At 24.5% G+C, this 26,097-nt stretch overlaps 12 protein-coding genes across 12 annotated transcripts; 4 read left to right on the top strand and 8 right to left on the bottom strand.

The window, feature by feature from the left end:
• Positions 1-101: 101 nt before the first annotated feature.
• SRAE_1000094800 (Hypothetical protein) lies at positions 102-554 on the bottom strand (the record flags this gene model as incomplete). The annotated part of the gene is made up of 1 exon (XM_024647843.1): positions 102-554. The coding sequence occupies one exon, from the start codon at positions 552-554 to the stop codon at positions 102-104; it is 453 nt and encodes a 150-aa protein (XP_024501880.1).
• Positions 555-1,001: 447 nt separating this feature from the next.
• Positions 1,002-2,936, top strand: SRAE_1000094700 (Lethal (2) 35Be; the record flags this gene model as incomplete). The annotated part of the gene is made up of 3 exons (XM_024647842.1): positions 1,002-1,121; positions 1,169-1,753; positions 1,884-2,936. 3 exons carry the CDS (start codon positions 1,002-1,004, stop codon positions 2,934-2,936), a joined length of 1,758 nt encoding a protein of 585 aa, XP_024501879.1.
• A 1,933-nt stretch (positions 2,937-4,869) lies between these two features.
• Positions 4,870-5,464, top strand: SRAE_1000094600 (EF-hand domain and EF-hand domain pair-containing protein; the record flags this gene model as incomplete). The annotated part of the gene is made up of 2 exons (XM_024647840.1): positions 4,870-4,888; positions 4,947-5,464. The coding sequence occupies 2 exons, from the start codon at positions 4,870-4,872 to the stop codon at positions 5,462-5,464; spliced, it is 537 nt and encodes a 178-aa protein (XP_024501878.1).
• A 245-nt stretch (positions 5,465-5,709) lies between these two features.
• SRAE_1000094500 (85/88 kDa calcium-independent phospholipase A2) lies at positions 5,710-10,627 on the bottom strand (the record flags this gene model as incomplete). The annotated part of the gene is made up of 8 exons (XM_024647839.1): positions 5,710-5,937; positions 5,996-6,157; positions 6,205-6,995; positions 7,047-7,883; positions 7,941-8,283; positions 8,483-8,951; positions 9,003-9,777; positions 9,826-10,627. The coding sequence occupies 8 exons, from the start codon at positions 10,625-10,627 to the stop codon at positions 5,710-5,712; spliced, it is 4,407 nt and encodes a 1,468-aa protein (XP_024501877.1).
• Positions 10,628-12,023: 1,396 nt separating this feature from the next.
• Positions 12,024-16,065, top strand: SRAE_1000094400 (MIP14691p; the record flags this gene model as incomplete). Its single annotated transcript, XM_024647838.1, has 6 exons — positions 12,024-12,434; positions 13,435-14,283; positions 14,342-14,824; positions 14,934-15,081; positions 15,394-15,794; positions 15,844-16,065. 6 exons carry the CDS (start codon positions 12,024-12,026, stop codon positions 16,063-16,065), a joined length of 2,514 nt encoding a protein of 837 aa, XP_024501876.1.
• Positions 16,066-16,185: 120 nt separating this feature from the next.
• SRAE_1000094300 (Protein of unknown function DUF2366 family-containing protein) lies at positions 16,186-16,737 on the top strand (the record flags this gene model as incomplete). Its single annotated transcript, XM_024647837.1, has 1 exon — positions 16,186-16,737. The coding sequence occupies one exon, from the start codon at positions 16,186-16,188 to the stop codon at positions 16,735-16,737; it is 552 nt and encodes a 183-aa protein (XP_024501875.1).
• A 151-nt stretch (positions 16,738-16,888) lies between these two features.
• Positions 16,889-17,491, bottom strand: SRAE_1000094200 (Adenylate kinase isoenzyme 1; the record flags this gene model as incomplete). The annotated part of the gene is made up of 1 exon (XM_024647836.1): positions 16,889-17,491. The coding sequence occupies one exon, from the start codon at positions 17,489-17,491 to the stop codon at positions 16,889-16,891; it is 603 nt and encodes a 200-aa protein (XP_024501874.1).
• Positions 17,492-17,631: 140 nt separating this feature from the next.
• SRAE_1000094100 (Glycoprotein-N-acetylgalactosamine 3-beta-galactosyltransferase 1) lies at positions 17,632-18,686 on the bottom strand (the record flags this gene model as incomplete). Its single annotated transcript, XM_024647835.1, has 3 exons — positions 17,632-17,785; positions 17,833-18,562; positions 18,602-18,686. 3 exons carry the CDS (start codon positions 18,684-18,686, stop codon positions 17,632-17,634), a joined length of 969 nt encoding a protein of 322 aa, XP_024501873.1.
• Positions 18,687-20,134: 1,448 nt separating this feature from the next.
• SRAE_1000094000 (Protein transport protein Sec61 subunit alpha-like 1) lies at positions 20,135-21,597 on the bottom strand (the record flags this gene model as incomplete). The annotated part of the gene is made up of 2 exons (XM_024647834.1): positions 20,135-21,546; positions 21,591-21,597. The coding sequence occupies 2 exons, from the start codon at positions 21,595-21,597 to the stop codon at positions 20,135-20,137; spliced, it is 1,419 nt and encodes a 472-aa protein (XP_024501872.1).
• An 831-nt stretch (positions 21,598-22,428) lies between these two features.
• SRAE_1000093900 (MSP domain and PapD-like domain-containing protein) lies at positions 22,429-23,091 on the bottom strand (the record flags this gene model as incomplete). The annotated part of the gene is made up of 1 exon (XM_024647833.1): positions 22,429-23,091. The coding sequence occupies one exon, from the start codon at positions 23,089-23,091 to the stop codon at positions 22,429-22,431; it is 663 nt and encodes a 220-aa protein (XP_024501871.1).
• A 266-nt stretch (positions 23,092-23,357) lies between these two features.
• On the bottom strand, positions 23,358-24,419 carry SRAE_1000093800 (Protein kinase domain and Serine/threonine-/dual specificity protein kinase, catalytic domain and Protein kinase-like domain-containing protein; the record flags this gene model as incomplete). The annotated part of the gene is made up of 1 exon (XM_024647832.1): positions 23,358-24,419. The coding sequence occupies one exon, from the start codon at positions 24,417-24,419 to the stop codon at positions 23,358-23,360; it is 1,062 nt and encodes a 353-aa protein (XP_024501870.1).
• A 977-nt stretch (positions 24,420-25,396) lies between these two features.
• SRAE_1000093700 (Adenylate kinase isoenzyme 1) lies at positions 25,397-25,984 on the bottom strand (the record flags this gene model as incomplete). Its single annotated transcript, XM_024647831.1, has 1 exon — positions 25,397-25,984. One exon carries the CDS (start codon positions 25,982-25,984, stop codon positions 25,397-25,399), a length of 588 nt encoding a protein of 195 aa, XP_024501869.1.
• Between the last annotated feature and the right edge of the window lie 113 nt (positions 25,985-26,097).

The raw sequence follows: 26,097 nt of genomic DNA, 5'->3' as shown, positions 1-26,097 counted from the left end.
ATTTCATTAACATACAAGAATGCTACATATTTCAAAATAAAAAAATACCAATCATATTTATATTTAATTTAATAATAACAGATCAAAAAATAATTTATTGACTACAAGATATTTTCAGAATAATTATTTATGGGTTTTAATCTAAACCCTAATGCATCTAAATCTTTATCTCCTTCATATTTCTTTAATTCATCAACTTTATCTTTTAGTAACTCTCTAGCTTTGTCAATTTCATTAGAACTATTGTTATACTCTTTTTCTAATTGTTTAATAACAAATTTTGTTGGTAATTTTAACATTACTTTATCATTAACAACAATACTTGTTTTTTTTTGGCCTTTTCCATCTTTTAACTTTCTTAATCCTTCTCTTGTTTTTTGCCTTATTTTGTCTAATTCAACAATTTCATATCTAGCACCAATTACTTCATTACCAAGATATTGAAGTGTTGACAATTTTTCAATTATTTCACGACCAAAAATATTTTTAGGTGTTACTTCAAGAAGTTTTCTAACATTTGATGATGTTGTATCAAGAATAATATTATTTTCCATAGATGATGTAAAAATTTAAATAATTTATATTTCTATTTAATAGAAAAATATTTAAATTTTATTTTTATTCATAAAACTCATTTCTTGCTTTATACATATTGTACCATTTGTTTACCATAAGAAATCTTATTAAGACAACAATATGCCATTAACAGGCACCATTTTAAAGTGAACTCTTTTATTTTCTTAACATTCTACTTCTTACCATCTGGAGTTTTTGTTATTATAATAAAGTAGTTAGAGATAATATATAACAAACATTGGTTTTCTTCTATACTCACAAACTTTATTATTTATAATATCTCATTCGATATATCTTTTTATTTTTGGTATTATTTTAAATGTTATTTCAATATTTATTTATAAAACTTTTTTAATATTATGAAAAATATTTTAAAATATTTTAGTAATTTATTTTTTCTTTATATTTTGATACTTTAAATAAAAATGAATGATGATGACAAGAAGCAAAAAATGGTTGAAAATTATTTTCAACAAATGATGGATGGTACACATGATTTTGGAGATGCTGAGGATGAACATGAAGAAGGTGCTGGTGCCATTCCAGTATGTTTTATTTTTTTCATAAATAAAACTATATAATACATTTTTAGATAGAAGTTTTAGAGGAAATAAGAGATAAAAAAAGTAAAGGAATGTTTGTTAGTGGATGGGAGAATGATGATACAGATATAATTCCTAAAAATATGACAGATCCAGTAGAACAATTTTTGACAGCTGCAGAGGAGGGTGATTTACAAACAATAAAAGAAAAACTTCAAAAAGATGGCTCATTAAAGTTTGCAAAAGATCAGGATGGGTATACTGCAATGCATAGAGCTGCATATAATAAACATATTGATGTTGTTAAATATCTTCTTCAGGCTGGTGCTAATCCAGAGGCACAAACTAATGAAGGATGGACAGTTCTTCATTCAGCTGCATATTGGGGTAATTTTGATGCTGTTGGTATTCTTATTTCTTTTGGTATGGATGTAAATGTTACTTCTAATGGTAATCTTACACCATTACATTGTGCATTAAATAGTGAAGCTGATGTAGATGAACAATATACAACAATTAGATATCTTCTTGAGGCTCCAGGTGTTGATGTTGGTATTGTATCAAGTGGTGGAGAGTCTGCTCTTCAAATAGGTCTTAAACAACGTGAATGCATACGTAATTTATTCCAAAAATTTGTTATCTAATTTATTTTTTATTATTCATGTTTTTATTTTTTATTCATCGTTCTATTATTTTTAAAAAGTTTTGATAACTTTTGTATTTTAAAATGTTTTGTTAAAATATTAATGTTATATTTTTTTTTAGCGAATGTCTTTCATCTATATGAAAGAATGGATTTTCAAAAACGGTTATTTTATTTTACACTACATTGGTATTATACTAGCATCAATATTTATTTTATCAATAACTTTTGTTAATCTACGGTTTACATGTTTTTATGTTTATGGTGATGACTACTGTCATAGCCAAGATTATATTGCCGCATTTTTATTATTTGAAATTCTTTTTAATTTATTTTTATTTCAAAGAACACTAAAAAATAACCATGTAACATATTGGACATTAAAATCTTCTTCTTTTTTTACTGATGATATTGCATCTGCATATACTAATGCTCCACCCGTTCCATCATATGTAACAAAAGCTCAACTTGATGATCGACAAAAAGAAATTTTAGAAAAAATTGATAAAAATGGTGTTTATATGGGTGAGGATGATCATTATTATTATGAGGCACATGGTTTAAAATCACAAAGTCCAACAAAATATTGTATGGCTTGTAGATGTGTAGCACCAAGGCGTGCTCATCATTGTCCTATATGTGATATCTGTATACTTCGTAAAGATCACCATTGTTTCTTTACCGGTGGTTGTATTGGTTTAGCTAATCAACGTTATTTTATGATATTTTGTTTATGGGGAGGTATTGGTGCTATGTATGGATTAAGATTTACAATAGCTTATATGAATAAATTTGTAGCACCAGCATTTCCATATGGTTTTGTTTATTGGTTATCACCTGTAGCTTTAGTTAGATGGTTAATTGGTTATGAAACATTTTCTAATGTCTTTCTTGGAACATTTTTTACAATAACATTATCTGTAGTTTTTGGTGCATTAGGATTTTTTGGTGCACAATGTTTTTATACTTATCATGGTTTTACAATGTATGATTATCATGAAGGAAGATTGAGAGATCATATAGAATCTGATGGAGAAACTTTATTAGAAAGGATAAAACTTATATTTGGAAAACATTGGTATCTTAATATTATATTTCCTTTATTTTGGGAAAGAAATGAGATAACACCTAAGACTGCTAGAAATATTTTTCTTAGTGTAGCCAAAGATTTATAGTATACTTAAAATTAATAAATTTTCAGGTATTGAAATAATAATCTCAATTTTTAAGGATAGTTTTAAAAAGTTTACCAAAATACTTTAATGCATTTTTACTAGTTATTTATAAAAATTTTTATTTACATTATATGTACTAATTTACTGATATTAAAATTTTTATTCTTACAATATATGTCTTTTTTTTTTAAATTTGTTTACATAAAAAATATTAAGGTTCTCCTCTATTATTATTCATTTTATAATATAAAAATATAACAATGATTAAGCAATATATTTATTTCAATATTTAAAAGCATTTAAAAAAAAAAAAAAACTTAATATCATGAGGTATCAATCATCAATAAAATTATAATCTCCATATATACTTTTTAATATTGATAAACTATTTGTGAAAAATTGTTATATATAGGAGAATTAAACAAAGACGATTAAATTTACTAGTATTAATATTATATATTTATATAAAAATTATTAAATCATTCTTCAAGAATCACCTTTTGTTTGGTAAATATGAATTTTTTTCAATTTTAATAAAAAATTTTTCAAATAAATTATATGACAATTTTTTTTCCTCAAAAATATAGGTATATGTATATACTGTTCTTTTATACATTAACTGAACAATCTATTATATCACAAACATTTTTTGTTAACCTTATTTTATAGTTAATTTTACATGACAAACAACAATATTTATTTGAAGTGGACTCTAATCGGAATATTTAATCAACCAGTTAAATACAATTACCTTTTTTCTTATTTTCCTATATAAAAAAAGAAATTAGAAACCTTATTACATAAACTCTTTTATAAACTAGTTGTATTTTTTTTAACTTTAAAATTTATTTTAATCATTAAAACTAGATATTACTTGAAATTTTTTTTTTTTTTAAATTATTTTCTTTTTTAAAGGACATCCTTCCTCATATTTTTATTATTCTTAACAATTGTTGATAAAAATATTTATATTACAAGTCTTACATCATTGTATGACTATTCATTTCTTATATATATTATGTATTGTATTCACCTTTAAAACTGAAACATAGGCGCACCAAAAGGACTACTTTTATTGATTATATCTAACCCTATTGTTAGTCATTTATATTACATAAATGAATCACTATTCTCTCCAAATAATATAATGAACTTTTTATAACTTATCTTTTATTTTTTCTTAATTTAATCTCTAATATTATTTATATCAATTTATCATACATTGTTTTATCTCTTCTCATTATTAATCTTTAATTTCAAATTCTCATATTACAAATATCTTAGTCATTATCTATATTTGTCTGATTGATATTACCAAATAGTTTTCTATGATATTTTGTATAAAAATATTAATATTTTTATAAATAAAATAGCCAAAATATTTTATAAAAATAATATTTTAAAATATTTATTTAAAGTTTTTAGATTTTCTTTTAGTTATCTTATGTTTTGTATACAAAAAATACTTTATATTTAAAAAGTGAACATTAATTAATGTATACTACTATATTCTTTTACCAATACACACATAAGAGTTGTTTTGTCTTGTATATTATTATTTTATTGTCAGCGTTTTACTTTTTGATTATCTGATAAACATAAATATTCTCTTATTTTTCTAAACTGTATTATTTAAATATTTTTTTTTTCTTTGCTAATATAGATATTATGTTAACATTTAAATTAATAATATTTTGAAATTTGGGATGATTTTCATTAATTATTAGAGTTAAATTTTAGTATTTATTTTGTAAATTGATGTGCCATTTTTATATGATCATGTTATTCCCTCTAAAATAAACATCTTACAAATATTCTATCTAGGAGTTGAATGGCCTTTTTGTGATACTTTTATAAAATTATATTCTCGTTATATATATACATATATAGTTATCATTATTCATTTATATTTTTATTTACACATAACCTTATGATGATTATTTATACATTTTGTTTTATATTTTCCTTTTGGTCACATTTTATTTTTAAATTTTGTTTATATTTTAGAAGTTTTAAATATGGCCTCCAGGAAGACTGTCAACAGAAGAGCTCGTCCCCAACGTGCTACTTCAAACGTTTTTTCAATGTTTGATCAGGCACAGATTCAGGAATTTAAGGAAGCTTTTAATATGATTGACCAAAATAGAGATGGTTTTATTGATGCTAATGATTTACAGGAGATGTTCTCTTCTCTTGGTAAAGAGGTTACAGATGAATTTTTAGATAAAATGATATCTGAAGCCCCAGGAGCCATTAATTTTACAATGTTCCTAACATTATTTGGAGAAAAATTAACGGGAACGGATCCGGAGAATGTTATTCGGAATGCTTTTATATGTTTTGATCCTGATAATAAAGGATGGATACCTGAAGATTATCTACGTGATCTTTTAACTACAATGGGAGATCGTTACTCTCATGAACAGGTTGATGAACTTTTCCGTGATGCTCCAATAAAAGATGGTAAATTTTTTTATAATGAATTTACGACAATGCTTAAACATGGAACAAAGGATAAGGATGACTAAGATGTAATTTTCTCAATTCTCTAATTATTTATCTTTTTAATATATATTTTGGATACTACTAAAATATGATAAAAATTTTTTTATTAAACTATAAAGTATTTCTTATATTTTTTGTTTGTTTGTTTAATTGTACACTTCTAATGCTGTTTATCAGTATTATATTAATAAAACTTAATTTTTTTTTAAGTAATCCATACATTTATTTAAAATTTTTTATTTTTAAGTACATAATTATATAAATATATTTAACGTTTAAAATTTTCTAAAAATCCGGTAAGCATCAATACATCACAAGCTCCATCTTGTCTTAAATATTTTTCCGTTTCCCATAACATATTTATAATGACATTGTCATCTTTACAGTCTAATTCAATATCTTCTGTAAAGGTAGGTGAGAATCTGAAAAAAGGACTTTTCATAGTATGGGCCCAACTTCGAGCTCTATTAACTGGTTCCCCATCAGCAGATGTCACCTGTAAATGATAAAAAAAAACAAGTTTTAGTTCTAATAATTGTTTAAATAAAGTTTACCTGTTCAAGAAAAATATTTTTTAAGTTTATTATACTTCTCGCGGCAGTTATAACGCCTGTTATTCCAGTTTGTAAGTTTACATTCAATGATTCAACTATTTTTTGGGGATTTTTTCCTGTTCCAATTGACAATATACATGAAATTTCATGTGGTTTCTGATTCTAAAAAATAATTTATAGTTAAAAAAGTTTATAACAAAAAAAAATACCTTTGCACTTAAAGCTGTGTTATATAATTGTATATCAGCAATTGTATTAAGGGTAGGATTATTAGCCATAACACCACCATCAATATATTTATTATCAACAGCCTCAAAATAGGTTGGTGCTGCTGTTGAACATCGTAAAGCTTTCCATATTGGGACTTTATCTAATTGAAAAAAACCTCTATTTCTATTTACTTCATCACTAAATCCTGGTAACATATAATTTCTAAATAAGCATAATTTTGATGGGCATACATTTCCTTGTACAGTTGTGACAAAAACTTTTTTATCATTTTTAATTTCAGCCATTGTTTTATTACCAAAATTATTAATAAATATATTTTTTAATATTTCTGAGTCATAAGGACGATCACCAACAAAAATTTTATCTTTAAACCTTAAATAAAGTTGTTGAATTGAAAGTAAAGACATCTCTTCAACTAATCCTATAGCAATAATTCCTCCAGTACTTGTACCAGAAATCCAATCAAAATATTTCATTAAATTACCTCCTAATCTTTTTTCAATATATAATAATATTTGAATTATAACCATTCCCTTTACTCCACCACCATCTAATGATAAAACATTAACAGAATGTTTTTTATTTTCTATATCTTTTTTTAATTGATAAGCCATAGAATTACTTTGTTCAAATCTTTCCAATTCATCAGTATGATCTTCTATATTACCATAATTTTCAAATAAATCTAAACATTTTTCAATAATATTTTTATTTTGACAATTTGATTTTTGTAATACACATCTAATCGTTTCACCGTTATTATTTACTGCTTTAATATTAGCATTAAAACACAATAAAGCTTTTACAATTTTTACATTACCATTTCTGACAGCATAATGGAGGGGGGTATCACCGGAGGAGTCACCTTTATTTATAGAACAACCATATCCATATAATGTTATTAATGTTGATAAATTATCACGAAGTATTGCTTTATGTATAGGTGTTAAGCCAAGACGATTAGATGCATTAATATCAAAATTTGTACTTGCATAACAATCACTGAGAATAGCTTGAAGAAACATTTTATCTGTTGACAAATGAAGTATATTATTTTTATCTTTATCAATTATTTCATTAAGTAAATCTGGATATGATTGACATAATAATGACAAACATTTGTAAGTAGAACTATTTTTATTTTCAATTTTTCTTCCATATTCTAAAATAGAACCTTTGGAGAATCCTTTAATTTTTAAGTAATGTATATCACTTTCTTTAAATAATAATAAATATTCAACAACATCTACCTGTCCATTATAAATAGCTAGATGAAGAGGAGTCTCTCCAAATTCATTTTCTACATTAATATTTTTATTTAAATCACCAAATTCATACATTTTTGATATACATTCAAGATTTCCTTTTCTTGAAGCTAAATGAATACTGTTTTCTCCTTTAATGTCAATTTTTGACAAATCACATCCTCTTTCAAGAAGTAACTTTACAATATTATCATTACCCTCCTCAGCAGCTACATGTAAAGCTGTTTTACCATCATGTGAATCAACCTGACAACTTATTACATCCCAATCATTTCTTTGACATTCTTTTAAAATATATTTTTCAAGACCTACTGCAGCAGATATATGAAGTGGACTCCAGTCAGGATATTTATTTAACCATTCTAATACTAATGTTTCATTACCACTCTCTTCTATAAAATTAAGAAAATAAATTTAGATTAAAGAAAAATTATTTTTTTTTATCATACCTGCTATATTAAAAAGTCCCAATGGTATTTTTGATAACATATTGTGCATTGAAATTATTACTTTTTTATCACTTACTTTTCTTAATAAATATGGTCCCTTTTCATAAATTAAATGATACATATTAGACTTGTCTTGATATATAACAAAAGGGTATGAATTTCCTAATTTAGTCATTGAAGATAATGTTGACTCTTTAATTAAAGTAATGGAATCTGTTGAATTATTTCTACCCAATAAAGCATTTCCTGTTGTATTTTGAATTGTTTGAATAGCATTTTGTACTAATGTTATATTTTCAGGTGTTGCTAAATTTTTAAGATTATTTAAAAAGTTCATTGATTTCTTAAAAAATTTTCCATTAATGTTAAATTTCATAATAATTAATAGATATTATATTGTTAAAAACACTTTTAAAAAAAAATTAAAATAATGTGTATATTATTTAGTACAAAAGTTTACATATTAAATATCTTATAATAAAAAATATAAAATCTACATAAAAATTTATTTATTAAAGATAAAAAGGCCTCAACAAACTAACAGCCTTCTTAATGTATAATGTAGCATTTGTTGATTCATAAAAAATATTTGTTATCATTTCATCAATTTTTTGATCAGATGTTAAACTATTAAATAAATTAGCATATTCTTCAGAAAAATATGTAACACGTCTACAAAATAACTTTGCCATCTCTATAACAATTATGTCATCCGGTAGTTGTGGTGTTATTGAAAAAAGTTGCCCTAATTTGTGAAGTACCTGTACTGATTCAGCAGTCAACAAAGCTAATGCATCAATAGCATTTTCAAAAATTGTATCAATAGATGCATTATCTAATAATGTTGATTCTAAATATGTTTCTTCTTGTTGTTTAGATGCTGCAAGTATATGATTGGGATTAAAAGATACCTTAGTTTGTTTTACTAATTTTTTGAGTTCTTTCTCAAATTTATCCATTGTTATTGGAGATAAGTCATTAATACTTAATCCATTGATATGTTCATCAAAACTAAAAAATATTGATAAATAGTTTTAAAAAAAATAAAGAAATAATATTTACCTTGTTATTGTTGTACTCGTAGAATGTTTTACACGTTGTGTTAACATTTCTAAACCTTCAAGGTTAAACAAACCACCATGTTTTTCAAAAAGATGAACAAAACTAGTGGTAAGACTTTTTTGTGATGTACTTCCATAACCAATGGAACGCATATTTTGTGTATTTTCATTGTCATTTTTTTCTTTGTTCTTTAATTCTTTTAATATATCGGAAAGATTACCTGGTTTCTCTGGTTCAAATAAAAACTTCCTCCTTTCTCTATCACCATCTTTCTCTGTTACCGTTAATGTTTCAAATGTTTTTTTTCCTAAACTTTCTAATGCATCAAGTGATGTATTAACAAATCCAGAAAATATACCACCTATTGATGGGATATCTTGTTGATTTGAAATATCATCACACAATTTATCTAATGGATTTGTAATTTTTTCAGTAACAACCTCATTCTTAACTGTTTCTTTTTCATGTTTAGATACTTCTCTAGCCATCTCTTCAGCTGATGGTATACCTAATGTACTTTCAACTACATTTGATATACCATCACCAACGCTACTTACAACTGCATTAATTGCACCCCAGTTAAATAAACCAGTTGACTTTACTGCCTTCCTCTTTTTTGGTTCATTTTTTGTTATTATTTCTTTTGCAACCTCATCAAACCAATCATTATCTTCAATAATTTGTGGGGAATCTACTTTTTCATATGATGAGACGTCAGTACTATTAGATGATGATTGACTACTATTAACTCTAGAGACAGAAATTTTTGCAGGTGCTATTAAATTATTATCATAAACTTTAGAAGGTGTACCCTCTTTTTTACCTATTTTTTTAATTGGTTTTATTATTTTAATTTTAGGTTTTATTTTATCATTTTTAACGGAATCATTTGTTGGTTCTTCAGGAATTACTTTAGGAGTTTCTTGAACCTCAATATGTTCATCATTTTTCTCTTTATTCTCAGTAGTTGTAATTGGATCTTCTGGTAATGTTTCACTACCAAGATTTTCAATGACTTTCTCATTTTTTTCTAAAACTTTTTCATCTTCATGAGTATGCATTTCAAGAGTAGGCTCAGGAACAGTCTCAAGTACTGCTTCTTGAATTTTTGCAACAATTTCTTCTGTTACATCCTCTGAAACTACTTCATTATTTATGTTTTCCAATTCCTCAGTCTCTTCATCTTTAGACACATTACAACTTGTATAAATTTTCTCAACTTTTTTAAAAGAACTACATTTTTCTATAACCTTATCCCAGTCACAATCCCAATCATGGTCAATTTCACTTTTTTTGTCCATACTTCCACTTACTTTTAGTTTTTCTTTTTTTGATTTACCATCAGTAGGTTCTTCCAATTTATCACCAATATCAAATCCTTCCTCTAATGAATATTTTTTAGTACATTTTTGAATAGTTTCCTTTTCACTAACATCTTCTTTTTCACTATATTTTACATTAATTGAGGATGATGATTCCATTTTTAGTGGTACCATTTTTGTAATATTATCTTCCTTACTTTTAGAAATTAACTTTTTTGACATTGAACATTCACTTAATGAGTTTTCATATGAAGAATCTTCACCCTCTGAAGCAGAAACAAATTCATCCTCCGAGTCAGACATTATTTTTTTTTTTTTTGGTATAATAAAAATTTCTATATAATATATAAGTAATAAATAGTAATAGTATGGATTATAAAAAAATATAAATTAAATACAATATATTTATAAGTATCAAAATAATAATGAATGAAAGGGAACGTTTTGCCTTCCACGTCAAATGACAATGTGTTTTAATGTTAAAAATAACGTATGTAATTAAAGTATATACAGATAGACAACGGTGTAGAAACTTTATTCCAAAATATCCTGAGCAATTTTTTATTTTTGCGCTTTAGATATCTTTTAACTACTTTTTAAAAGGTTATTTTTTTTATTTAATCTTATTATACTAATTATTTATTAAATTAATTACTATCAAATGATAGTTTATCAAATAAAGCTTTATCATTATTTAACAACGTTTTCGTTAGATAGGCAACCAATGATAACACTAAGTTGTTAGATATTTTGATTATATGGTAAGTGATATATAAAAATATCATTTTTTTTTATAATATATAATAATAATAATAATGTACAAAACAAACTAATATAATTTTTATTAATAACATTAATATATATGTATTATCTGGTTCAATATAGTTTATGTAAATTATTCTTTATTATTTCTTTCAAAGATAGGTATGATCAAGTGTTAAAATTATTATTTAATAACTATAGACATAGTTTGATATCTTTATGAATAGTACAATAACATATCAAAATATATACATATGTAATAATAATGTTTTCTGTTATCAATTAAAAACAAAAAATTGACATATTAAAACGATTGAATTTACCAGTGTACTTTTCATATCATATAATTTCATTCTAATTTTTCCGTTTTTCATTTTCTTCTCAATTAAACAAGTATAGTATTTTTTTTTTTTTTTTATTTTTTAAATTGAAGTTATAAAAAATAATATTAGAATATATACATATATATTTGATATTTGCGCAACTTTTACTAATTAGCTATTTATTAGTTTGATTTTTGATATGATTGATGTGAACTGGATGTTAATATTTTGGTTAATTGATATAAGTATTCATTTTTCAGACATATGTTAATTATAATATATAAATCAAAGAAAGTTGTTTCGTAAAAATGTCTATATTTTATAATAAATAGTAATATTTTTAATTTTTATTTTCTTTCTATTAATTTTCCGTATATAGACCATAAAAAGTTAGTAGGTTGGCGGTTTGTAATTTTATGCTTTGTGGGAAGTGAAATATAAAAATTTAACAAATAATATTGTTATATAAACTAGAGATATCAATTATTTTAAAATAGTTTTTTTTTTTTTTTTTTTTTTTTTTAAATTAAATAAAATACAGGAAAAGATTTATTGATCACATTTTTAGTTATAGTAAATTATGTGTATTTGTATTATTTTGTGTAATTTTAGGAATGGATACCATGGAGTCAGAATACCCAATTCACCAGCTAACACCAACTAAAATTGTCCCTCCATCAAATGATATAATAAAAGGGAAAGAGAAAGAAAGGCAATATTTTAATAGGGGATACCGCCTTACATCTAGCAACAATAATGGCACAACACAAACAGCTTCTGGTTCTATATCACGATTGACAACTATTATAAGAAGGTCTCTTAGAATTAAAAGTAGACCTAAACCATCAACTACTGACAATTTAGAAAATTCTCCTAAAAAGAGAATGACCTTTAGAAAAGCTTTCGACGACAAAGAAGGTAGTTCTTTTACTGATTATTCTAGTGTAAGAATTCATAAATGTAAAGAGGATTATGGAAGATTGGAACAATTAGAACAATATATAAGACAAAACAAAATAAACGATGTAAGTTTTAAAAGTAAACTTTTCTTTAAACACTTTTTAACGATTTTCAATATATTTAATCATTTATTAATAATTTTTTAATATTAAAATTTTTTAATTAATGATCATAGAACAATTTTATTTTGTTGTTATTTAAACTAAGAATTTTCACAGAATTGTCATATGGCCATACAATAAATATATATACTTTTTTTTTGTTAACTTATGATATAAAAACTCTTAACACATACAGATACTAGATTTTAGTTTTATACTTGATATAATATTTAATGAGTCCCATTATAAAGACTTATTTCATTGACACATTTTAAAGTAAATTGACAACATATATTATATATATAAATAAATAATAATAGAATAAAGTAGCAAGATTAATTTACCTCAACATTTAACTTTTAAAATTTTAATCTAATATTTGCAATCTGAAAAATTTATTATTTCTAGTATAAGTATCTTTATGACCTGCACATCTCACTTACGATTTTACCTCAATATTATAAATATATATTTCTCAAGTTATTCAGTGTTTGTGATTTATATAAAAAAATTTGTTAGAAGGAAATTGTGATATTTGCATAACGATATTTATAAATATATATATATTTAATATTTTGAAGAAAGGGAAATAATTGTTATAAAAATCTAGTTAACATGAAAAAAGGGTACACGTAGTATTTGTATCTGGTACTTATTGTGAATTATTTTTTAGAACACATTTTTAGTATCAAATTTATGGAAGATTAAAATAAGAAGTGTTACAAAATTATTTGTAATAAAATTTGTATGGCTTTTAGTTTATTGAAATATGTTTCCTACTGAAAAGAATTATTTTTATGATCTAGAATCAGTTGATTCCGGTAAAGGATCTATTTCATCAATCTTATCTAATAGTCATAATTTTGTGGATGATGAAGAAAATGTGAGATATACTTTTTTTTAAAAAAAAAATCTTTTATTCTTTTTTTCTTATACAATTTATATTATTTTGTTTTTATTTTAGATAAAAAAATTTGTTCGTATTAATAATTGGCCTGCCTCTCATGAAATACGATGTCATTTATGGGCAACATTAAGTAAAGATAAAAACTTTGACCTCAACAAAAGTCTTTACAAAAGTAAGATGGATGAATTTCGAACAAAAAATTGTCAATTAATACAACCAAAATTTTTATCATTAGATGGTGTTATAATAAATGATCATGGTCTTAAAGAATGTGGTGTTGTAGCTTTACAAAAATTTTTAATTATGGTTGAAGAAGATAGACCAGATGTAACATTTATACCTGCTTTGTATTCATTTTCAGCTTTATTGTTACATTATGTTCAACCAGATGAAGCATTTGCCATTATTTCTAAAATGTTATCAGTAGAAAAAAAATTTTTAATACAAAGTGAAGTTATGTATGAAGCATCACCATATGTTTTGTTACAATTAATAAAAACACATAAGAAAAAAGTTTATGTATATTTAGAAAAATGTTGTAAATCTAATAATAGAGATGATCTAGTTAAACCATTGAAAAAATGGTATGAATGGATATTTAGATATATGCCTTTTGATTATATTGTCAGAGTTACTGATTGTTTTATTGTCGAAGGACATAAATTTCTACTACGTATTGGAATTTCAATTGTTTATCTATGGTATAAAGACAGATCCCGCTCTATCCACTTGAAAAGTGTACCAAATAAAAGTAAAGAAGAATGTTTAGAAGAGGTAGAAAATCAATTAATAGAAGTTTGTAAAAGTATTCCCGTTTCATGTCAAACATTTATTGATGTTGCAACACATATTAGAAATATGAAACAATCTTTCATTAATAAAAATCAGAAATATTATGAAGATCTTGTGAGTTATTATAATTCATTTAAAATAATATAAAATTATCATATTAATATTTTTTTAGATACGCCAAGATATTACATTAAATAGAAGTACAAAAGCAGATTACTCTATTAAACATATGCATCATTTATTTTCTTCAGTATTTAGTTCAAAAATTGTTACTCCAGATTGTGCTGAAGCATTGATGAGAGCCATACCTGAAAGACTACAATTAGAAACACCAATTTTAATTTTTACTTTATCAGAACAAGGTATTAGTTTTGTAAACTTTTGGAATAAAATTGATGAAGCTGAACAATCACTTATTATTATTAAAACTATGAAAGGAGATATTTTTGGTGGGTATGCTTCTTCAAGTTGGAGTGAAAGGAAAGATTTAAAAGAACGTCAAAGATCAAAATTCTTTGGTACCGGAGAGTCTTTTGTTTTTAAAGTTGATGAAAATTCAAAATTACCTATTATTTATGATTGGGTTGGCAATCATTGGGATCAATCTGACGATCCACCTCAAATGTTTATGGCTGCAGGAGATCGTTTTTTAATAGTAAGTTTTCTATGGATATTTTACCGGTTATCTTTTTGAGTTTTCGTGTTAAAAGATACTTTTTGGTATAACGATCTGTTTCCTTTTTTAATATTTGTCAATTTTTTAGTTAGGTAGTGGCAATAATACTTCTATTGAAATACGTGATGAGCTATCAAAAGGAGTTACTTATGAATGCAGTACTTTTGGAAGTCCACCATTAGTTCAAGAACGAACTTTTGATATTCAAGAAATGGAAGTTTTTCATGTTCATTCCGGTCAGGTTTAATCAAAGAGTTTTTTTTTAAAGATTATTGTACTTTTACATTCATATTTATTATTGTAAATATTTTTTCTCATATAATTTAATAAGTACATTAAATATCGTTTATTATACATACTTACTCGAATGCAAATATTTTATACTTTTTTTTATTAATTATTTTACTAATTAAATAAACACGTTTAAATATTGCAGAGACAGATGACAGGAAATTACGTACACAATAAATTTCTTGAAGCATTACACTTTGTATTTCCGAAGAACTGTTTTGAGGAAATAATTCTCAATTTTAATATTTTACATAAAGAATGTGCCCCAATGGTGGTTTCTAGAGCATTAGGACTTGCAATAACAGCAGGTTCAATGATGTTATTACTTCCACAAATATTAAAGATATTTGCTGCAAAATCTGGACGTGGAATTTCTTTAATTTCACAATTTTTAGCACTTTTAGCTTCATCAGGAACAGCTGCATATAGTTTCAAATCGGGTTTTGTTTTTTCCCAATGGGGTGATTCACTATTTGTTTCTTTACAAACAGCTGTAATTATTATGCAAATATTATATTATTCACCGCGACGTCCATACGCTTTTGCATTTCTTGCATTTGTATGGTCAGGATATTTAGCTATTGTTGGAGATTATGTTCCTTTCCATGTATTAACAACGATTCAAACACTAACAATTCCAATTACAGTTATTTCAAAGGTATTGTTAATTTTTTTTATTTTAAAATTTTATAATAATTATTATTTAGGGAATTCAAATAATAGAAAATTTCCAAAATAAATCAACAGGAGAATTATCATTAATTTCAGTTGGTCTAGCTTTTGGTGGATGTTTAGCACGAATTTTCACATCCATACAAGAAACTGGTGACTCTCTTATTATTATGAGTTATGTTATAGCTGGAATCCTTAATGGAATAATCTTTGGTCAATTCTTCACTTATTGGAGTAATAAATTGAAGAAAGATTAAACTATTTTGTTCGTCTTTATAATTAAATAATTAAAGATTTTTTTTATTTCTGTTTACTGTTAATTTTCCGGTCTTTATATTTTAACCGATTAAGAAATGTATTATTTTTTTAGATAAAATATGTCAGCGTCAACTGCAAATGTTGTTGCGGAAACAGTAACTAAATTACCCTTGATGAAACGTATTGTTAACAAAATTACTGAGTATGGTAAACAGTTAAAGAACGATTACAAAGGATCTTTTGAAGATGCAATTGCTGATTCAAAAGCTAAACCACACAAAGCTCTAACATTACTAGGTGTTTCTTCATTAGCAACTTATGCTTTTGTAACAAATCCATCAAAAGTTGATTTTAGAAATATAATGGCAGAAAAACGGATAAAAATGGCCTCTATTCCACCATCAATACATAATCCGGTTACTGTTAACGCAATAAATGAAAGAGAAAAATTATGGATTCAGAATCGTTTACACTTTTTAGATTGTATACTATTTACGCTAGTTATTAGAAAAGATTTCGATTCAACATTACGTTCAGCAAAAAGTCAAGATTCAAATTTAAAAGATTGGTATTGGAACGAAATTTTTAACAATATTATTGATGTTGGAGCTTTCAAAAGATTTTTTTACTTAGAAAAAGCCATGGAAAATTGTGATGTTGCTGATGTATAAATATAACATTCTTTAGTTTTTTTTTTAAAAATTTAGAAATATTAGAAAGTACAAATTTTTGTTAGTAAAATCTATTTTATCAATATAAAATTATTTTTATTATGGATTTGTTTTATCAAATATATTTTTTCTCCAAATATCTACAAGGTGACTATAAATTTTTATATTTAGCATCAAGGATTTTTTGGATATCTCCGAATACTTGATCTGGGTCTCTGTCTCCATTGACAACTTGACAAACTTTTTCTTTTTTATAGTGATCAACAAGAAGTAATGTTGACTCTTTAAATTGTCTTAAACGTTTTGCAATAGCTTCAGTATTATCATCAGCTCTTCCAGAAGTTCCAGTTCTTTCTTTAAGACGTTTAAGAATAGTTTGATCTGATACTTCTAAATATATAATAACATCAGGTTTTTTAAATTTTCTTTCAAATGATTCTCCTTGAGCAATGTCTCTTGGATAACCATCAACTATAAATCCTTTTGTTTTTTGTGAAACTGCACCTAACATGTATTCTTTCATTAATGTTTCAATAAATTCTTTTGGTACCAATTGACCAGAATCTATTGTTTTTTTCATTTCTAAAGCTTTTGGTGAACCACTTTTTACTTCATTTCTTAAAATATCTCCTGTACTAATACGTGTAAAAGAATAATTATTTGAAATTTTAATTGATTGTGTTTCTTTTCCTGATCCAGGGGATCCAATAAGAACAACGACTGGTGTTTTTCCTAAAGCAAATCCAATTGACATGTTAAAAAAAATTAAAATTAAAGTAACGTTTTGCTTTATATTGTAATAAATTATGAATATTAAAATATTATTATATTTAAATTTTTTAAAATAAAATTATTTGCTGTTTAAAAATAAAAAGAACAGATAACAAAATAATACTACAATGGCTTATAGATTTTTTGTGAATAATCTTTAACCTGTTTATAAATTGTTTCAATATCATTTTCTGAAGATGAATCAAACATTGGATTTTGTCTTCCAGCTACATTTGCTTGATAAAATACATATTCATATGCATACATATTATCACCACTAAAAATATTATATTAAATTGAAATTATTTTTAAAAAAAATTTTACCTAACATAATGAAAATTTATAGGAAAAGTTGACAATGCATAATATCCCATTGGATATTCTTTAGTTGAATGGGTTTTAAACCAATTCCATCTAAATTTTTTCTTGAAAGTACTTGCTTCTTCAATGTTTGTTGCAATAAAAGGTTGTTTATCATTAATATCTCTTGATTCTGACAATGGGATTCCTATATTTTTAAGGCATCTCCCAAATTCAACATCATCAGGTGCATCTGGTTGGTTACTACAAAGTTCTGGATTTTTAAATGCAATAGTTACAAGCTTTCTAAATGAACTTTTACTTAAAACAAATCCTGCACCTTGTTGATATGCAACAACACCTGAATTATGATTTGGTTCTACCAATGGAAATCCAAAATAATAGTCATTTTCTGGATTTTTATTCATTAAAAACATCCTTAAATTTTCCATTATTGCATAATTATCATCATCAGCTTTAAATATCCAATCAAATTTATCACCATACTTATCATAAATGTATTGTAAACCAAATCTCATACGAATATTAGAATATTCATGTCCATCATAATCATTTCCTTTAATAGATGGAAGTTCTGGATCATTTTCAATTGACACAAAAATATATTTTGTACATCTTTTTAACCAAGTATTTTTTTGTGGAAGTGCTCTTGAATATTTATATTTTGGACTTGTATGAATTAGGCAGAATATTGTGATGTTTGATGCAAAATAATTGCTAAATGAATGAAAATCTTAAATTATATTTATATTAATGTGATACAAAAAATAACCTGGTGTTTCATTAATAACATCATTGTTAAAAATTTCTTCTTTTTTATATGTTGGATTTTTTTTATCAAATAAGTAAATAGCCATTAAAAATAATGTTGAAATAGATATGGTTAATATTATAAGTAATTTTTTGGCATTTATTTTATAAGAATTAATTAAGTTATTTTGCATAAAGTAACTCCGCATGTTAAGTTTTAATAATTTAAAAAAAAATATACGTTCACTTAAATAAAATTATATTAAACTTGTAAAATAACTAATTATATTTAAAGCTAATAACTTTTAATAGCTACATAAATCATAAATTGCTTATGTTTAAGAAATTTGATAACAGTATATTGAGTCTATTTTACCAATAGAATTCCATTAAAAATAAAATTTTTTTTTTTACAATAATAAACTGATAATATTACTGACTTATTGATAAAAATTAAATGAAATCTTATATATATAAATAAATTTATGTTTAAAAATACTTTAGATATGGAAATGTATTTATATATATATGTGAATAGCAATTAACATGTTAACATTTTTGATAAGAGGTGTGGCTTGTAAAATAAAATGTTTCAAAAATTATTACTACTATTTATTTCACTTATAGTTTGATATTGTTGTTATGGGAGCACAGTTAAAAATATATATTAAAGATAAGAATGAGTAAAGATAGAATCAAGTTGTATGAATATAAATGGAGATAAAATTGTTTCAATTGATATTTGAAATTTCAATTAATTTTAAAAAACAAAAATAAAATTTTTTTTGTAAGAATTTAATTTAATTTTAAAAAAAATAAAATTTCAAAAACATTTATAAGAACACTTTTTTTTAAAAATATGTTTATTCAATAATCTTGAAGCAAAACATTGTTTAGAGTTATTAAACATTGAAAAAAAAAACAATGTTTTCAACTAAGGTTTATTATCTTATTATGGAAATTAAATTTCATATTAATTCCAATATTTTGTCTACTTTTGTTACATTTATTTTTCATGTTTAATCAAAATTTGAAATATTTGTTGTTATAAAATTTCGTTATTACTTTTTATCTATATGTTATGTACAATCATATTTTGTAATATTTAATATTATTATTGGTTATCAGAATAAATTATAAAGTATGATTAATTATACAAAGAAATATTTTAACATGAATTTTTATAACATATTATACTTTTCATTTTGAATTCATTATGTTTTTATAAAGAAAAAAAATTATTTTATAATAGAAATAATAATAAAAGTAAAGTCATTGCATTCCTACTTTCTGATACAGAATTTTTTTAGATAAAATTTTAATTATAAAATAAATTCCTTACATTCTTAATAAAAAAAAAATAAATGGTGTATTACAAATATTTATAATAAAAATTATTCATTAAAAAATCTTTTATAACAAGTCTTATACAATATAATAAGTTAACGTGCCTTGAAAGTGTTGCCCTGAGAACAAAATTATCTAGAAAGTCCGTTATCATTATTATATAAATTATTTAAACTAGCTTATTTACAAAAAAAAATACACAAAACAATCAAAACAATCCAACACCAGCCATTTCTCTTTGTTCCTTAACAAATGTTTCGAAATATTGGTAGATAATTGTTACAGCTAACAAAATACCTGTTCCTGATCCAATGGCTCCAAGGAAATCTGCTGTTACAGAAAGTGCCCCAATACAAACACCTCCAAAAGCTGCTGCTGTTGGGATGTAACGATTAAGTTCATGAACAATTGATGTTTCACGATGTCCAGAAATTACCATTTGTTGTTCTTTAAATTGTTTAGCAACATCTTTAGCTGAAGATCCAGATACATCAATCCATGTTTTAGAGAAAAATGCACATGATCCAAGCATAAAAGCAATATACAAAATGGTATGAATTGGATCCAAAATTATATCAGCAGTTGTTTCTGGTGGAGAAAGATAGTAACACAATCCACCAATTGGTGAACTACGGTAACCTCCAGCACCATCAGACCATTTACCTAAAAGATTAACAAAAAAGTTTCCTCCAAATTTGTTAGCAAGCATTTGAGATATTATAAAAAGATTTGATACAAGTGCTGATTGAAGAATAATTGGTATGTTTGAAGTGTAAAAGAGTTTGATTGGGTAAGTTGAACGTTGACCACGGAAACGAGAACTTTTGACTGGAATATCAACACGGAATCCTTGGAAATAGATAACAACAGCGAAAATAAAGACTGTAGCAAGAAGATTCATTAAATTTGGAAGATTTTGTCTGTAGAAAGCTTCATTAAGAGCACGAATTTTATCATTTCTTGTAGCCAAAAGGTGGAAGAAAGCAATGACTGCCCCTTCAAATTCAGTACCACGTCCAGTATTAATTGTTGTTGGTGAGAAAGCTCTCCAGATAATAGTTTCGCAGACATTTGTTGCAATGAAGAGTGAAATACCAGAACCAAGACCATATCCCTTTTGTAAAAGTTCATCAAGAAGAAGAACAATAAGTGATGCAATAGTCAATTGAATAACAATAAGAAGACAAATTCCAGATCCAATTTCACTTGGAGCACCATACATACCAGAAGCAACATAAACAATAGCTTGACCAACAGTTATAAGCATGCCAAAAAGTTTTTGGGCACCATTGAAAAGAGCACGATCCTTTGGTGTATCACCAACTTCGATAAGTTTTGCACCAGCCAATAATTGCATAATCATACCAGAAGTGACAATTGGTGAAATCCCAAGCTCCATTAAAGTACCACGGTTAGAAGCCATAATAACACGGAGCCAATAAAGAGGGTCAGCAGATTCTGATGACATGATTCCGTAAAGAGGAATTTGACAACATACTAAGAAAACAAACAAAGTGACAGCGGTCCATGCGACTTTTTCACGAAATTGAATTTTTCTATCTGGTTGAGCTATTTCTGGAACTAATCCACAAAATGGTTTTATAAACTCAAGAAATTTAACTAAAAAAAATTTAATATTAATTATTATAAAATGAATAACTTACCCCCCATTATATACAGTTAATTAATTTATTGTCAAGCTATAAAAAAATAATTTTTAATTAAATATTTTTAATATAAATAATTTAAATTGTATAATATAAATAAAAAAATTTATTTTTTAAAATAAATATAAACTCGAATTATATTAAATGATATATTCCAACAGTATTTAATAAATTAACCAACTAAAGAATTATCTGACAATCAAAAAAAAGTTGCTACGTAGTTATGAACAACAGGGAATATACTTTAAGATTTGTAACCACTACTTTGCAATTCTTTTCTGTTCGTGATACGAAGTTTATCCGTGGAATAATGTACCTATAACACGTCTACAATGTATTGATAGTAAATTATAATATTTAAATTTTACTAAAAGTTTTAAAGAAGAAAATGGGAATGGCTTATGACTGAAGAGTTGTTCTTATATACTGATATGCTATGAAGATCTTTTTTTTATAAAACTTAAACAGGAAAAAAATCAAACTATAAAACAATTAATATTTAAATTACTAAAAAAAATGGCATTTAGTGAGTAATTTATTAAAATGAATATTAATTAAAAAAAGTTTTATTAACAAATAAACACAATACTCTTGATAACTTAAAAAATGTTATATAAATGCATCAACTATATTAAAAATTCAATTATAATAATACATAATTATTTAAATGCTTAAAAAACTTATTTTATTGTAAATTAGTAGCAGTATTCTTTTGGCTGATTAATATTATTTAATTTTGTTATGAATAATATTTAAAAAAAATTCTAGAAAATTGATTTGATAAAAATAATTTTTATTATACAATTTTGAACAATTTATTTTAATTTCCATTTTTTTAATTATCTTCTTCATCAACATTTTTAATTTTATTTTTCCTTTTTTTGACATTATTTGTTTGGTTATCTACATCTTCGGTCTCATCGTTTTGAAGTTTGTTTTTGTCTTTATTAAATTTATTATCCTGGTTTTCTTCATCTTCGGTTTCAATGTCTTTAACTTTCTTCTTTTCTTTTTCATTTTTATTATTTTTTTTCTTTTTTTTTTTTAACTTACTATTTTTTTCATTATTACCATTTGATTTTCTTAATTTTTTTTTATCTATAATTTTAACCTCATCAACATCTTTTTTTGCTTTTATAAATTTGGAAGTTAAAAATATGTATTTTATATTATTCTCATCTGCATCTTTGAATATTTCTCTCGGTGGTAAATCTTCAGCTGTTTCTAGGGCAAAAATGGCAAGATTATCGCTACATTTATTATAGATATCTTTTTCATCGCCTCTAAATATAACTTCTACTGTTATTTCACTTTCAGGTTCTATAGCTGTAACAACTGGTGTAAATTTATATGCTGAATTTTTATGGCTCTTAAATTTTAATACATATTTACTTTTATTGGCATTCTTTAATTTAATATATGAAGTACTTTTTAAATTTGAAGAAATATCAAAAACAAGTATACTTGGAGGATCTACTTCTAATGGAAAAGTGGACATTTTTTGATACGATGAAAAATTAAACTGATAACTCAGTTACAATAATTATCTACATTATTTATAAATATAAAATTTGATTTAATATTTTCTATATTAATATTTCTATCATAAACAAAGATTTTTTTGTTTATTAATTTTTCTGATCAATTTATAATTTTTATAAAACTATTTGGAAGTAATATTTTTTTTATATACTAGTAAATCATTTAAATTTATTGATAAATTCATCAAAAAAAATTTATTATAAATATATAAATAATACAAAATTATAAATCGTCATTAAAATTAACATCATTATAATCAGTTTTTGCTGATTTAATTTCCTTTTTTTTCTTACTTGACTTTTTTTTTGTTGTTTTTGATCCTTTTTCTTTCTTTTTACTCATACCTTTTTTTTGTTTCTCATTTTGAATTGGATAAAAACTACCACTTTTTTGGTCAGGACCTTTTTTATCTGTTTTATCTATAAATTCTCTCCATACTAAGTATCTATAAAGATATAAATAATCTTCTTTATTACTAGAAATTCTACTAATAATTTCATAATATAAATATTTTTCATTACATATAAAATTTTGAACTTTATAACAATATTCAATACTGTTTATTAATTGCATAAGAACTTTCATATTAACTCTCTCTATATTTCTTTTCCATATTCCTCCAGCACAAATATTATAAAATACATTTGGCATGTCATTTTGTTGGCCACAAAATGGACCATAATTTTTAAACATATGTATTAAACAAGCATCAGGTTCAGTTTGGTACATTGGATGTAAATTTTTAAAATAATATTCATCGAAACCATTGTATAAATTATAAATTATTATCCCGAAAGCCCAGACATCTTCCTCTTTTGTTATTATCTTTTCTGTAAATATAGATTCTGGAGAATTATAATACAAACATTTCATTTCTCGAAGTTTGTTTTGAGGTTTAAGATGAGATAATATATGAAAAAAACAACAATTAATAAGTTTATAAATTCCAGTTTTAGTTAATACAATATTGTCTGGATGTATTTCTCCATGAACAATGTTACGTCGATGTAAATATAGAAGACCATCACCAATTTGTTTAAGTAATTGTAAAGCTGATGTTGTGTTTTTTTTAAAAAAATTATTGTCTACATACAAAATTTCCGATAAACTTATACCATCACTTTCTTTGTACACAAATAAAAGTCTTTGTTCTGTTTGAAGATTCAATGTAATAAAATATTCATTATAAAAAATAATTGGACCACCTTCAATATTTTTGTGGCGAATTTGTCGTATATCTTCAAGATGACGGTTAAAGTCTTCATCTTCATGAAATACTATCATATTCAATTTTTCCACACCAATTTGTCTAATAGTAGCTTTGTATTTTGTTTCTATCGTTGGATCTGTACTATTTCTAGCAATAACATCACACGATTTTAAAGTATATATTTTTTTTTTATCTAAGAAAAATTTTCCAACAAATTTAATATTTTGTATGTTATACTGTACATTTTGAAATAAAAAAGCACGTGAAAAAAAATCTTTGATTTTTTCAAAAGTACTTTTTTGATAAACAAATTGTTTTTTTTGCATATTATAACTGATTAAAAAAGAAAGTAATAATGAAAATAAATTTATTTTATTCAATATAATTTAGTAAAAAATTTAAATTTAAATGTAAATTATAATTTTTCATAAACTGGTGGGTTAGTTGATTCTTCTTCATCTAAATCAAACAAGGCATCTTCGAATGTTCCAGCACTAATTGTTGAAAATGAGTAAAGAGCGATAGCAGCCAAAAAGTAGATAGAAAATTTCATATTGTGTTTTTTGAAATGGTGATATTGAAAAAAAATTTAACTCTATTTATATCATTCTTAGATAATTAAATATGTTAATATTTATTAAAAACTCCATTAAATAAATGTAAAACTTTTCATTAAAAATAATAAAAGAATATTTTTAACACTCTTATGAGGTATGCTGAAGAACCATTATGTGAATTATCAATTAAGACCATTAAATGGTGTTATATTTGACTAAAAAAATATATAAAACTATGTATTATTACATTTAAATAATTTCACTATTAACAAAACTATAAAAAAAACTATAAGTTTTAGCATAAAATTAACATATTTCAAGAATTGTTATACTAAAAACAATTATATTCAAAATATAAAAAAAAAATATTTTATCTTGGAAATGTATTAAGAATGTTTATGTTCTATTTTCAGAAAAAAAAATTTTATAAAATATTACAATGTTATTGAAGCGAATTTTATTAAAAAACATTTATAGTGGAAAAATTATACTATTTATTCAAATTTTCCTGCTAAACATTTGTCAATTTCAGCAAATACAGCATCTATTGGCATTTCTCCATTAATAACAACACACTGTTTCTTCTTCTTATATTGATCAACTAATGGAAGTACGGATTCTTTGAAATGCATGATACGTTTCTTAATTGCAATATCATTATCATCAATTCTTTTTTGAGCACCAGTTCTTCCTTTAAGACGTTTCTCTAAAGCAGGTGGAGAAACTTCAAGATAAATAATTTGTTTAACAGCTTTGAATCTTTTTTCAAAAGAACTTCCTTGAGGAACATCGCGTGGATAACCATCAATAATATATCCTTTTGTACCACTCATTGCTGTACGAACAATAACATCATTAATTAATTGTTCAACCAAATTTTTTGGGACATGTTGTCCAACCTCCAATAATTTTTTTATCTCTCCTGCACCTGGACCATTTTTAGCCATTTCAGCACGTAACAAATCACCTGTACCAATGTGAGTCATATTATATTTTTGAGCAATCATCTTTGCCTGAGTACCTTTACCAGAACCTGGTGCTCCAATAAGACAAATAATTGGAACATTAATGACACCATTCATAAAAGACATTTTTACAAAAATATAAAAAAATATATAAAAAAAAATCATTTCAATATATTTTATTGCATTTCCATATTCAAAAATTTAAATATTATAAATATAAATTTATATGA

This window comes from Strongyloides ratti (assembly GCF_001040885.1).
Source record: "Strongyloides ratti genome assembly S_ratti_ED321, chromosome : 1".
NCBI lineage: Eukaryota > Metazoa > Nematoda > Chromadorea > Rhabditida > Strongyloididae > Strongyloides > Strongyloides ratti.
This window is presented reverse-complemented; position numbering and strand designations above follow the sequence as displayed.